At 41.4% G+C, this 13,520-nt stretch overlaps 1 protein-coding gene across 8 annotated transcripts in view; it reads right to left on the reverse strand.

Annotated features, from left to right (window-relative positions):
- The window catches only part of CFAP54 (cilia and flagella associated protein 54), a 208,028-nt gene that overhangs the window by 164,298 nt on the left and 30,210 nt on the right, over nt 1–13,520 (reverse strand). For 6 of the 8 annotated variants that reach the window (XM_048835511.2, XM_048835518.2, XM_048835516.2 and 3 more), the window contains exons 10-16: nt 13,076–13,171; nt 11,851–11,963; nt 11,574–11,745; nt 10,839–10,924; nt 8,827–8,961; nt 6,755–6,902; nt 5,867–5,934 (exon numbers count right to left, since the gene is read on the reverse strand). In XM_048835511.2, the coding sequence (XP_048691468.2) occupies nt 5,867–5,934; nt 6,755–6,902; nt 8,827–8,961; nt 10,839–10,924; nt 11,574–11,745; nt 11,851–11,963; nt 13,076–13,171 (818 nt within the window). The remainder of the gene's footprint in view (nt 1–5,866; nt 5,935–6,754; nt 6,903–8,826; nt 8,962–10,838; nt 10,925–11,573; nt 11,746–11,850; nt 11,964–13,075; nt 13,172–13,520) is intronic. The other 2 variants (XM_048835512.2, XM_048835513.2) reach the window with 2 other exon arrangements.

The raw sequence follows: 13,520 nt of genomic DNA on the forward strand, positions 1-13,520 counted from the left end.
GGCCAGGAACCAATATTGTCTTAGCCACACCCATCCAATAAGAATCAATGTTCTTCTGTTTCTTTTCAGCTTCCTGAGTACCCTCACAATGAGAGGAACTGGAGGGTACCCAATGCTAGCTTGAGCACTGGATCTGCTGTGTTGCCATGGCTGCGGAATGGCTGCAGGAGGGTTCAGAGTGGGAGCTGCTGGGCATAATCTGCAGGGCTTGAGACCAGCATCCCTTTATCTGGAGGGGCTTTTCAGTATCTGCCCACTCTCAACCCTGCTGGTCTTGCAAACTAGGGTGGGGTGAGAACATAAGTGCTCCACAACTTGTGACAAAGGCCACCAGCCATTTAGACAGGAGGCTAGCACGTAACGATGGATTTTTCTGTCTTTGGGCAGCTTCCACCCCTACACAGCTAATGTGAGCAGCATTAGCTAAGCTAGTGGTACATGGTGTATTTTTAAAATTGGTCGTCACAGGGAAGTGAAGACCACTCACTGGATGAAGGGAGTTTTATTGGCTCAGCCATTTTACTTGGGGGAGGGGCGGGTAACACTGGTGTCTTAAAATTCATCAAATGATTCATCTAAGATTAAATGTGAATTAAGTCCAGTATTTGAGGAAAAAAAAGTTGAGAAAAATTCAGTATTTGAGGGAAAAAAATACAAAAAACCAGCAATTTCATCAGCCATGATAGCTCAGTGGTTTGAGCATTGGCCTGCTAAACCTAGGGTTGTGAGTTCAGTCCTTGAGGGGGCCATTTAGGGATCTGGGGCAAAAAAAATTAGGGATTGTGCCTGCTTTGAGCAGGGGGTTGGACTAGATGATCTCCTGAGGTCCCTTCCAACTCTGATAGTCTATGAGAGAATGCATGTAGGAGATGACTGGATCATGGAGGAAGAAAGGCATCCATGATGGAACTCAGACTGTGGCCTGCCTTGAGCAAAATCTCGTGCACTTGTTGTTCAGGTTGGTCACAAACCAGTCTATTGCTGGATTCTCTGAGTGGTGGGAGTTCTGAAGGAGAATGTCCTTCCTGATTGACCACTCATGTTGATGTACACAAACCCTGCTGAAGGAATCTGCAAGTGTGTTTCTCACTCCTGGAAGGTGAAAAGCCTTCAGGGAAACATGATGAATGAACAAATTCCACATGAGGGTTGCCTCCTGGCACAGTTGACATGATCTTGCACCTCTCTGCTTGTTAAGATAAAACATGGTGGAGGTGTTGACTGTAGGAATTTGTATCACATAGTCCTCGATGGTAGACATAAACAACTTGCTAGCCTGAAGAACAGCTCAGACCTCTAGCACATTCATATGGAGTGACACTTCCTGGCTCGATCAAAGAGTTTGTTTCTGGAGTTGACCAAAATGGGCTCCCCAAACTTTGGTATATGCATCTGTTATCAGAGTTATATTCAGTTTTGGGGACAAAAACAGAACTCTTTAGCACACATAATGAGGATCCAGCCACAAAATCAAGAGACTGAAGCATTCGTGCAGAAACACAAATCCACAAGTCCAAAGAGTGGTTGGACATAGCTAATAGATCCAGACCTATAGACAGTGGAGTTGAAGTTTGTCATGCAGAGTTATGTGTGGGCATGCAGAGTTATGTATGGGGCTATGTAACCCAAGAGCTGAAAGCTGACATGCACTGTTGTCTTAAGGCTGGACTTGAGGCTTCCAGAAAGGAAAGCTATAGATTGATACCTTCCCTTTAGAAGGTAACTTATGGCAGTCATAGAATCATAGAATATCAGGGTTGGAAGGGACCTCAGGAGGTCATCTAGTCCAACCCCCTGCTCAAAGCAGGACCAATCCCCAATTTTTGCCTCAGATCCCTAAATGGACCCTTCAAGGATTGAACTCACAACTCTGGGTTTAGCAGGCCAATGCTCAAACCATTGAGCTATCCCTCCCCCCAAGTCCTGGCAATGAGGTGTGCTCCAATTAAGATTATGCACTGTGTTGGATGTAATTGCGATTTGCCCAAATTTAGTTTCAGGCTCAGATGGGAGAACAGTTATCTTATGACTAGGATGCTGTTTTGCACCTAGTCACTTGATGCTCCACAAACTAGCCAATCACCCACGTAAGGAAATATCTGAATGGCCAAACAGCTGTGGTGGGCTATCATTATTGCCATGCAATTGGTGAAGACTCTTGGGGCTGACGACAGTCTGAAGGGAAGCATTGTGTATCGGTAACAGTTGGTGCTGTTATGAATTGAAGGTACTTCCTGTGCCAAGGATGTATCACCATGTGGAAGTATGCATCCTGTAAACAAAGGGCAGCATACCAATTTCCCATCTCTAAGGAAGGGATAATAGAAACATGGGTGAAAATCCTGAACTTAATTTTCTTGATGAAATAGTTCAGCATTCTTAGATCTAGAATAGGGAAGAGGCCACCAGATTTTTGGGGGACCAGGAAATACTGGGAACAGAAGCCTTTTCCTCCATGTTGGTAAGGAACTTCTGCCTTCCTCCCAATTCTAGAAGAGACCATAGTTCTTGAAGTAATACAGACTCTGAGAAAGGTCCCTCAAAGGGATGGGGAAGGCTGATTGGAAAAAGAGACAGGTAAATTGGATAACATATCCCTCCTTTACTCTGTTGAGCACTCACATGTCTGACATGATGCTTTCCCAAGCACAGTGAAAAAAGGACAGACATGATCCAAAGAGAGGAGATATAGCTGGTGTGCTGTCCGACCAAGAAGTCAAAATGATTGCTTGGAAGTTGCAGCTGTTTGGTGAGAAAGCCCCCTTCAACCACCCACCCACACCCCACCCAATGGAGAAGGCTGGCTTTCACTTAGACCTCTGTTGGAATGAGGTTCTGGAGTAAGATTGCAGCCTAAACTGACTCCTCTTTGTAACCAGAATATAAGGTCCTAATGAATGAAGTGTTGCATGAGTCCTTTAGTGTGTGCATAGCATCATCTGGTTAGCAGAAAACAGTTTAGAATCCTCAACAGGTAAGTCCTCCATTGCGTTCTGCAGCTACGTTAGAATATCAGAAGCCTATAGCCACAAATAACGCTGCACTTAGAGTGCAGTGGCTACAGAATGTGAGGCCATATCACTGGTGTTTACGTTAGAATATCAGAAGCCTATAGCCACAAATAACGCTGCACGTAGAGTGCAGTGGCTACAGAATGTGAGGCCATATCACTGGTGTTTACTGCTGCCTGAAGGGATGTATGAACCGTAAGATGTCCCTCAGAAACCAAAGCTAAAAACTATTCTTTATGTTACTCTGTCAACTTGTCAGCAAATTTAGAAATTGCAGAGAAATTAATACAATTATATTTTTGCAAGAGTCTGATAATGAGAAACTCTCATTGGAAGAGTGATGGTGGAATAAATTCTTTCTGTCATATAAATCCTGCTTCATAAATTCCTTAACCTTGGGAGTGGCCTTAGGGTGGGACTGATGGGACCTCTCAGTAGCAGCTGTGATCACCCAAAAGTATCAGGACCTAGATGGGTAAACAGCAGGTCAAAAACTTGTTGACAGACTTGGTATCGTCCATCCACTCACTTGGTCTACCTGGACTACAAACTGTATACAGATGCCAGAAACTAGGGGCTGTACTCTCCCAGGACCAGGAGAGGTGGGAGAGGGTGATAACATATGCCAGCCAGGCAGTAAAACAAACAGATTGGAACAATAAAATTACAGCTCCTTCAAACGAGAATTCCTGGCTCTGGTCTGGTCAATCACCAAAAAGTTTAAGGGCTACCTGGGACCAACCTGCTTCACTACATACATGGATAACAATCCCCTGGAGCACATCGGCTCTGCCAACTTGGGAGCACTAGAACAATGCTGGATTTTAAGACTGGCCAACTACAATATCTCTGGAATTCTGGTCTGGCCAGAGACACACCATTGCTGATGCCCTGTCCAGACTGCTGACAACGCTGGAACCAGAAGCACTGGATGACCATGTACTGGAAGCCCTGACCGTGAAGTACTGGACTTAGAGATGCCATCCCCATTGAAGTGGTCCAGGCATGCTGCAAGTCAGTCCGAGATTCTACTAGGTAGGGATGACCAATCCGTGAAGGAGTGGTATAAAAACTGCTCAGTCTATACCAGCAGAAGAAACCCAGTGGTGGAGGACAGGGTCCCTGTGACAGGTTCCCCCCACCCCCAGGGGTGCCATTTGGAACTCGGATACCACTGAGCCCCCCTGACCGACCAGCCTGGGTTTCCCTTACTCTGTGCTGCTGTGACCAGCTTTCAAGCCTCCTTCCGGCACACATACAGGTGAAGACACACCAAGCTGCAGCTATATTCACACAGATGCTGAGAGCAGCTCTGCATGGGAGAGCACAGCTAAGGAATTGCCCAGCATGCAAGTGCACACCCCCTGTGGAGTGTAAACCCAGAATTGTATCATCTTGCACTACACAGAGAACCATACAGCGTAAGATCATAAAATTTGCCCTCTTCCTCAATGTGGAGAGAGATATGCAACAGCTCTCTGCCCCAAGTATAAGCTCCACACGGGTTTTAGAGACAAAACAAAACAAGTATATTAACTACAAAAGGTAGATTTTAAGGGGTTAGAAGTGATAGCAAACAGATCAAAAGGAGATTATCTTAGTAAATAAACAAAACCACAAACTGATCTTAACACACTAGATAGGTAGGATATAAATTAGCAAATTCTCACCCTGAGTGATAAACAGGCTGGCAGATCTTAAGGCACAAGTTGCCTTGGCTTTCTCAGGTTTTCATACACAGGCTAAAAATCCTTCTAACCTGGGACCATCACTTCCCACAGTTCAGTCTTTGTTCCTCAGGTGTTTCCAGGTGTGTTGTTGTAGGGAGAGTGAGGACTACCACCACCCCCGATGTCATTTTCCCCTTTTTATATTTTCTTCCCACTTGCTGGAAAGCTCTTTTGCTGTGACTTGGGTCAAGCAGTTCCCATTGTGTAGTGCCATCTCTGAGAGATTTCTATTATACACAGGTTTCAGAGTGACAGCCGTGTTAGTCTGTATTCGCAAAAAGAAAAGGAGTACTTGTGGCACCTTAGAGACTAACCAATGTATTTGAGCATAAGCTTTCATGAGCTACAGCAATCCTTGTGCTTATGGGAAGAGGCAGGGCAGGGGAAGGTCAGGGATGTCCAGTTTTCAGCAATTAGAAAGTTGCCAACAGCACGCAGAGGAGAAGCAGCAGCACTGAGCTGGGGCAGAGATTGAGAAACCCCAGAGTGCTGGGGTGCAGAGTCACAACTAGGAGCTTCTAGGAGAGGAACCAGCTGTTTGCAAAAGGGGACTCTTATAAACATGCAGCCTGGAGCTGACAGGATAGCTGAGACCACACCAAAAGACCAATCAGTTTGCACTCAGAACACAGGTGTCAACACAGGTTATACTGATGGGGGCTAGATTGTAGTTGCCATGGGACAGAGTCTGTGTGTGGGTGGGGACCATTTTCCTGTATGCGGTACCAAGTGCAGCCCCTGTTAAAGATCCTGGCCTGGGTCTGTTCTGTTTCACAAGTCCTTCCTACAGGATAAGGCCTGCTCTGACTGCAGCACAACAGAGAGAGTACAATGGAAAGAAGTATGGACACGGTATAAAGGAAGAATGAGCTTTAGCACAAAATATCTTTCAGATCACAAAGGACTGTACAAGGTCAGAAAAAAATAACTTCTCTGGGTTTACATGATGAAGATTTGAAGTATCTACAATTTTTCTCTGCTCTAGCATATCGGTGCAAACTGTTCGACTTTATAAAATTAAGTACTACATTTTATAGGAATGTTTCTAACTTTAAAATGTTTAGAAAGGGACATGTGCTATGGTTTCTGAAAATGTTATGCAAGTGGCAAAGAATTATATATTACCTTCAGTATTTCAGGAATGTCACAGATATGAGTTTGTGAAGGTAATACCGATTCATTTCTTTCTCCTGCTGGGTAAGAAAAAAAAGTAAAAGTAAAATGAAAATCAACTGCACTGAATTTATAAAACTAGTAATAATTGTCAGTTCTATTAATAACTGAAGACCTTGGAAGTGGGAGTTTTCTAGTACTTGACTGTGACATTAATCGTATTGTTTTGATTACTGCACATTTTTAATGCTCTAAAACAGGGGTTGGCAACCTTCGGCACACAGCCCATCACGGTAATCTGCTGACAGGCCACGAGACATTTTGTTTTTGTTGACTGTCCGCAGGCATGGCATCCCACAGCTCCCAGTGGCCGTGATTCACCATTCCTGGCCAATGGGAGCTGGGGGAAACAGCTATCTGTTTGGCTTTCTGTCTCCTTCTCACTGGCTATTCTCTGGCTACTTCTCAGAGCTTCGTCTCACAAACAGACATACCTCCATCCAGCAAAACCCAGAGAAACTCCTCTGCCCACATAGCTCAGTTTCTGACTGGTCTTGCATATGGCCTATGTTTTGGGTGGTGGTTCATATTGTCTCCAGCTATCTTACTTCATAAAGGAGCTTAACTGCTTCTTCCATTGATCCTGAATGAAGGGCATCTGTCACACTCACCAACTTAGGTCTAAACAATTTATATTTTATAGCATTTATTTAAAATAAAATCAAGCATGCTGCTATCAACAACCAACAAAAACAAATAAATATATTCGAAAACCTCAGACTTCAATTCAGAAAATGGCCAACAAAAAAGAAAATTGATTAGCTAATTATACATTATATTTAGATATTCCTTCCATACCTATTTCCAATAACACTCCCATTACCTTGTTGAACATTTTACCTGTTTTTGCAGATTTATTTGCACAGTCAGCTATGTTCTCCAATATCGCAGTCAGACGTAATGTGACCTCTGCAAGTACTACAACATTAGCATCTCCTATGTTACTGCTGTGAATTACTTCATTTATTATCCAAAGTATGTGAACCCACTAGAAGAAAAATATATAAAGCAAGAATCTTAAAGCAGTTCATAAAACTGAATTAAAAATATTCATATTTATGTATTCCAAACACTGATGATTTTTTGCACTCCAAATTGTTTAGAGACACTTGTAGATTGATCATAACACATGGAATATGATAGTACTTGGCCCTTGTGAAAACAGGGCACAAAAGGGGGAGGAAATTCCCCATGTACCTGCACAAGAGTTAGGCAAAATATAGGCCGTAATAGTCCTCATAGGAACTTTAATTTATCAGTTATGTGCAGTAACTTGCTTTATTTTTCCAAGTTACGACACTTAGTACTTTCACTTTTCCATGATTCCTCCGACATTCCTTCAGATCACAAGTTCTTTAGTTTGTTTTTTTCTTTCTCTTTCTTTTCTTTTCTTTTTTTTACTTTGCAGAGGTTTTGTGCATGTTCTGCATGGGATACCTATTGTACTATATGCTGGTCTGACGGGATGCCAAATCCCATAGCAGATTTCATCAGGTGCATAGAATTTGGAAGCAGTCATTGTAAGGAAAACACTGGTTTTCACCTTTTAGGCATGGAAGCCAGGGGGGATGTGATCCAATGTCGTTTGTGACCTACAGTGATCCTTAGATAGGATGAGATCCTTAACCCCACTCCAGTTCCTTTATGCTAGGTAAAAGGGATGGAGCAGCATAAAGGGATTCTAAAAACCCCAATACTCCTGGCCCAAGCACAGAAAACGACAGCCATAAAGCTGCCGTCCAAAGAACCCCTCTCAAGCCCTCATGTACTTGGGGAGGGAAGGGTGCCTGGGGCAGGGTCACAGGGCTAGAGATATTCTTGGCAGTGTTGCTGTCCACAGGTCAGCTCCGGGAGGCTGTCATAACACCTACAGGCCTCCAGGAGTCTGTGTTTAATTACAGCAGGGGCCTCTTCAGACTTTGGAGCATCCCAAGATCAAGCTGGCTCAAAGCCATCTCTGCCCTCCCACCTTTCCAAGAACTCTTTCCCCTGAACTCCAAGTTTTCTGCTGCACCCAGAGGGTACATCTACTCTGCAAAAAATCAATAAACCCACAGCTGCAAGTTTCACAGTCTGGGTCAACTGACTCGGGCTTGTGCTATGGGGCTAAAAATAGCAGTGTAGACATTCCTGCTCAGGCTGGAGCCAGGGTTCGGGAACTCAGCAAGACGGGTTTGTCTTAGAATGCAGGCTCCAGCCCAAGCAGAAACATCTACATACTATTTTCAGCCCCATAGTGCAAGCCCGAGTCAGCTGACCCAGGCTCAGAGACTCATTGCTGCGAGGCTGGGGTTTTGGGGTTTTTTTGGAAGTGTAGACATGGGTTTTTTTGTGCAGAGGCACACCACAAAACCTCACCCCACAGTATTTGGGAGATTTCCTTGAACCATATGACTTTTCCTTTCAATAAGAACAAGAACTTTTGTGTGGGAAGTGATTCCCCTAACACTGTGTACACAACCACCTTGAACAATCTGTTATTTTCATTTTGTCTGACTATCCCCCTATAACAGACTGGACTTCACAGAGAAATGGAACAGAGATCTGTTGTCTGCCTTGTCTCTCTCACTTTTTTTTTTTAAGGCGCTTTGAGGTGGGAGTGAAGGAGGGTTGTTCTCATATCACCAATGACATTACTAAGAATATGTGTATACATGTGAAGAAAATAGTGTAGAAATGAGAAATACTGTCATTAAAATTAATGCTTTTTTTTATACTTTACAATGCATAAGTAACAGTTTGGAATTATATCCCTCACAGAAAGAACACAACTCTCATTTGTAACTAATGGGAGTTAGGTCTTTATCAAAAGGAAAATATACTTCTGCTATTTGAGACCTAAATTTTAACTTGGGTTAGCCATCATAAAATGCATTCATGCGAATGGAAATAGAATAAGAAAAAAGGAGTACTTTGTAAGCTTTGAATTTGTAGATATATTTTAAGTAGGCACTTCCACTCATTTGGATCCGCTGAACTCCTACTTTGCACTTCTGCCACAGAAACATTACTATATCAACAAGTATTTCTTTATCTGGTTGGAGAGTCTGGAAAAAAAAAGATGTTACAACAGCTGCATAAATGGGTACAGACAAATTAGTTTTTCGTACAGAAAATAAGCCAATTTATACTATGCCACATGTAGTGTTCTTATATGGGATGCCATCAAAATGAAATCTAGCCGATATTTTTTTAAAGAAGAGTTAAAAATAGTTTCAGGTATAATATCTGTCCTCTGCCCCGACCTGCCAATTTGGGAGGGGGGTATAATCATTTTTTAATAATTTATTTTCTCTTGTTGCTATGTGAAAGATTCACACAAAGAAAAGGGTAGAGTAACTAACTACACAGGGAAACAGCAAAATTGACCATATGCAAAGTGCTGCAACAAGTAAACAAACTGGAAAAATATGAAAAATAATATGGGTTACTAGTTATATTAACCTTAGGAGTTTCTTGAGCGATAGTAAGTAAAAAAATGTAAGTGTGATTTTTAAGTTGAAAGTGTCTTTTCTTCTTTCTGCTTAGAATTTCTGCAGTATAAGCTCCCAGTTTGCCACAAACATTATGGGCTATCATTATGGCCTTATGAAGACTAGGAAAATATGCCAGCAAACATCTTAATTAAGAGTTGTTTAAAAGCATATTATTTCCTAGTAAAGATGCATTTTAACACCTTGAAATACATTTTATCTGGTTATACCCATATTTGTAAAGGTGTTAAAAACTGCTGTTTAAAAACTTGTTAGCATATAAATAAAACATGGGTATGTCTTCACTGCAGTGTTAACTAAAGTTATCTTCACTGGAGTTACTTCTCTTGAGTTAGCTTATGTTGAATGAGAGCAGCCATACTGAGAAATAACACTTGAACGGCAATGGTGGTGTTGCACTCACTTGTGTGCGATACCAACACTTCTGGGGTTGTACCCCAGGAGTCTTTGCACTGCAGTAAGCTCAACCAATCTAAGATTTCTTTCCCAGTGAATTGTAGGAGAACTTGTCTGTCCTTTCTGGGCACATAGGAGGAATTGTGGGAAGGTAGTGAAGAACTAGCAGTACTCAAGTGGTTTTAACCTGCATCCACACTACAGAGTGGTCATGTAAGCAGCTGACAAGTTGTGCTAACTGGAGCTTTAGCCTATACCCCCTAATTCTCTAGATACATTCCACCATATTTGACACACTTGCTTCCCTGAGTGCAACACAGCAAAAAGGAATTTGGTCTCCTTCCTTGATTATTAGAAAGCTGCAGTGTGCCCGGTAATTTTTGAAAATGGCTTTAATAATTTTATAAAACTAGTTTAATTACATAGGATCAATCATAATAAAAAGTAAATTAAAACAAAGTAAATCACAATCAATCACATTTCTTATGCATTAATTAATTTCATTTTTGTTGTAATTTGTAAAGCTTGTCAACCATGCATAACTTCCTCTGACCTTGAATTACATATAATGGTACTGTCAGGAATTAGAGCCTGCTGCAGAGCCAGTCTCCAGGCAACCTAATGAGTGCAGCTCAGCTGCAGTAGGCTGCCTGATTGGCTGCGCCAACTGATTGGTTGGAGGAGTCTCTGAGGCCCTGCAGCAGTTCAGAGAATGCTCAAAGCACTTCCTAACACCTCTATTAGCTTCTGCTCCTGCCTTTGTTCTCTCCAGGTAACCCAATTCTGATCCTTGACTCTGATTCCTGACCTCTGACTTCGGCTCTGACCCTTGGCTCTGGCACCTGGCCTTTGACTCCAGCTCTGACCCTGGGTTCTGATTCCTGGCTACCCCAACTCCTGTTCTAACTGCTAGGCATGATCATTGGGCCTGACTCTGGCTCCAATCACTAGGCATGACTGCCCAAGTCCTAGTCATTTGACAGATACAATAGCAAGTACTGCATACAGCAGAAATGTGCTTAATTCTTTTATACCTGCTTAGATGTACATACGCAGGAAAACAGTGTGGTTGCCAAAGTGACAAGATCATCAGAAGGGTCTCCAGGCTTTAGGGATCCTTCTACAGTCACAATTGATAAAGGAGGAAAAAGTAAAATCAAGATATTATTTCCTCATACAAATTTAATAAAAACATGATGTTTTCAATGCAGCTGCTCCAACCTGCACCAGCTGCAAAATGGTTCAGGAAATAGTCAATATGAAGGAGAAGCACATTCCCCATCTTACACATTCCCCACTTCTGTGAAGAAGGCATATTTCTTTTCTGGTACAGGGAAACGTTTTCAAGATGCGTGTAATTTTGTGGATGACAGAATACAGGTTTAACTGGCAGCACACTTTAACAAGTTCTTCTTGTTTAAATTAAAAGAAATCTCAGATGTATGAACAATAAGAAAGTACAAAATAAAGTCAGACAAGCCTCTTCCATCCCAGGCTCATTTTTTCCCTGGGAACCCCCTGTCTGAAAATATCAGTTAGCGTCTCCCCCGTTTATTGGAAATGTCATTAAGTCATGTTTTGACAAGTGAAAGTAAATAAGGCACAGTTCAGTAGGTCATAATTTCTTAACTGTTAGTTACAGTGGCAGAAAATTGTATACTGTATTTTAAAGAACTTCTCCATAACAAATAACAAAACTTCTTGCTACAAAAAATTATATCTGAAATGTGATTATTTCAACTCCATAGCTGTAATGATCTACAACACACCTTGAAGTGCAATTGTTCTTCTTCCAGAACTGCGAGATACTGTGGCTTCCTTGAAACTATGTTCCTGGAGAGAGAGGCCATGTTTAGATCTTCTTGTAGACACGAGAGGCTGCATCGCAATAATAAGCCTGAGTTCCATTTCTGCTTTCTTCCATACTGGATCATCTTGATTCTAACAGTTTAAACAGAAATAGGTAATGGAAATTTGCCTTAATAATTTATGAACCTAAGTACATTTTAATACCATCATATATACCATATAGTAAATTTGGATTACCTGAAGAAAATTAGCAATCAGTCCAACAGTAGAATCGAATACATCCCACTCTTCATAGCTGAAAGCTAACTTTATAAACTTCATAGCAGCTTCTCCAGAAACACCATTTTTCCCTACAACAATGGCAAATAAAAATACAATTCTTTTTAAAAATATAACATTCAGTAAAATTAAAGCTATTTTTAGCATCTACATAATACATAACTAAGATTCCACTCAAGAATTCTGCAGACATTGAACAACCTTGTGGGTTTCTCAAAAACTCCACAAAATAGACTTTTTGTATTATATTGCTGGATATTTTTCAGTGTTTATAAGACTGGACTGCCATACCTGCATTGTCATGTTACATTCCAAAAGTCCACGTTGCTGTTGAAATTAATGAGTCTTTTTGATGAAGTCATGGACCTAATTCTACCTGCCTCCAGAAATAACCTCAAAATGGTTGCAACCATAGTCCCCACATATGCCCCTCCTTCCAATTATTACTTTTAAGAATGTGAAAAACTTGTGCAAAGATGGCTGAATAGTTCTCATTGCTAGATCTGCAAATATACATATACATACTGGAGAGCCTCTTCTCCCTACCCTCTCAAGTGAATCCATATAAGAGCAGGGCAGAATAGGGAGTCTCAAGCTCCTTTCTGCCATAGGCAAGGGCCCCAGGTAGTACATTCAGCAGTGTTCCACAGTCCCAAGACAGCGTTCTAGTGAGTGAGCTCCAAAGGGTATTCCTTTGGTTGAAGGTGCTGGGAAGAGGTTTAGATTAATGTTTGGCAGCAGGTATCTTTTTGAAGAATACTAAGGACTGCTCCAAGGCCACATCATTCTGTTCTACACAGATATGATGACTCAAGGACTCTCTGCTCAGCCACGTCCACCCCTCTCTCCTCCCTAAGCACATCTCACAATTATAACATCAGAAACTGGCCTTTGATATTTGTAAAGCACTTGAAGATCTCTGGATCAACTGTGCTATCTATGTTCAAAGTAGTAGCATTTTATTATAATGCCTGTATGTTTACAACTTGCTATTTCAGTAAAGCTTGTAATAGCTTTGTAATTAAAATTGAAACAATATTTAATGATTAGTTCTGATTGTCTGAATACTAATAGAAGGTAGGATCTTGCAAACTTTGTAGGCATAGACCTACCACTGGAGTTCGGCGTGCTGAGAGTTTGCATGACTGGGTTCAAAATGCTTTGAAAACCCAAACTAATATACCTGTTAATATCAGCTGCAGAAGTGTCGACGACGCATTTATTACACCAGAAGACTCAGTACAATAACTTTCTTGTGTACTAGCAAAGCTGCCACCTCCTAAAACAAAAGTAACTCATCAGATAATAATAGAATTTATTTGATGTTATATTTTATTTAGTCATAATCAGAAACCAGAATTCCTGTTGTACAGGAAATTTTGAAATTAAAAAAATATCATCATAATTTCAAAATTCACATGGAACAAAGGGAGTCCAAAATTTTTGTTTTGAAAAAATCAAAAAAGACATTCTGTTTTGACTTTTTCCTCAACAAAATTAATGAGTCTCCACAAGCTGCCCAGAGCTCAGGCAACCCATATTCTGGACTATATAAGAACATAAGAATTTAAAAACAGCCATACTGGGTCAGCCCAAAGTTCCATCTAGCCCAGTATCCTGTCTTCCGA

This window comes from Caretta caretta, chromosome 1, assembly GCF_965140235.1.
Source record: "Caretta caretta isolate rCarCar2 chromosome 1, rCarCar1.hap1, whole genome shotgun sequence".
Lineage (NCBI taxonomy): Eukaryota > Metazoa > Chordata > Testudines > Cheloniidae > Caretta > Caretta caretta.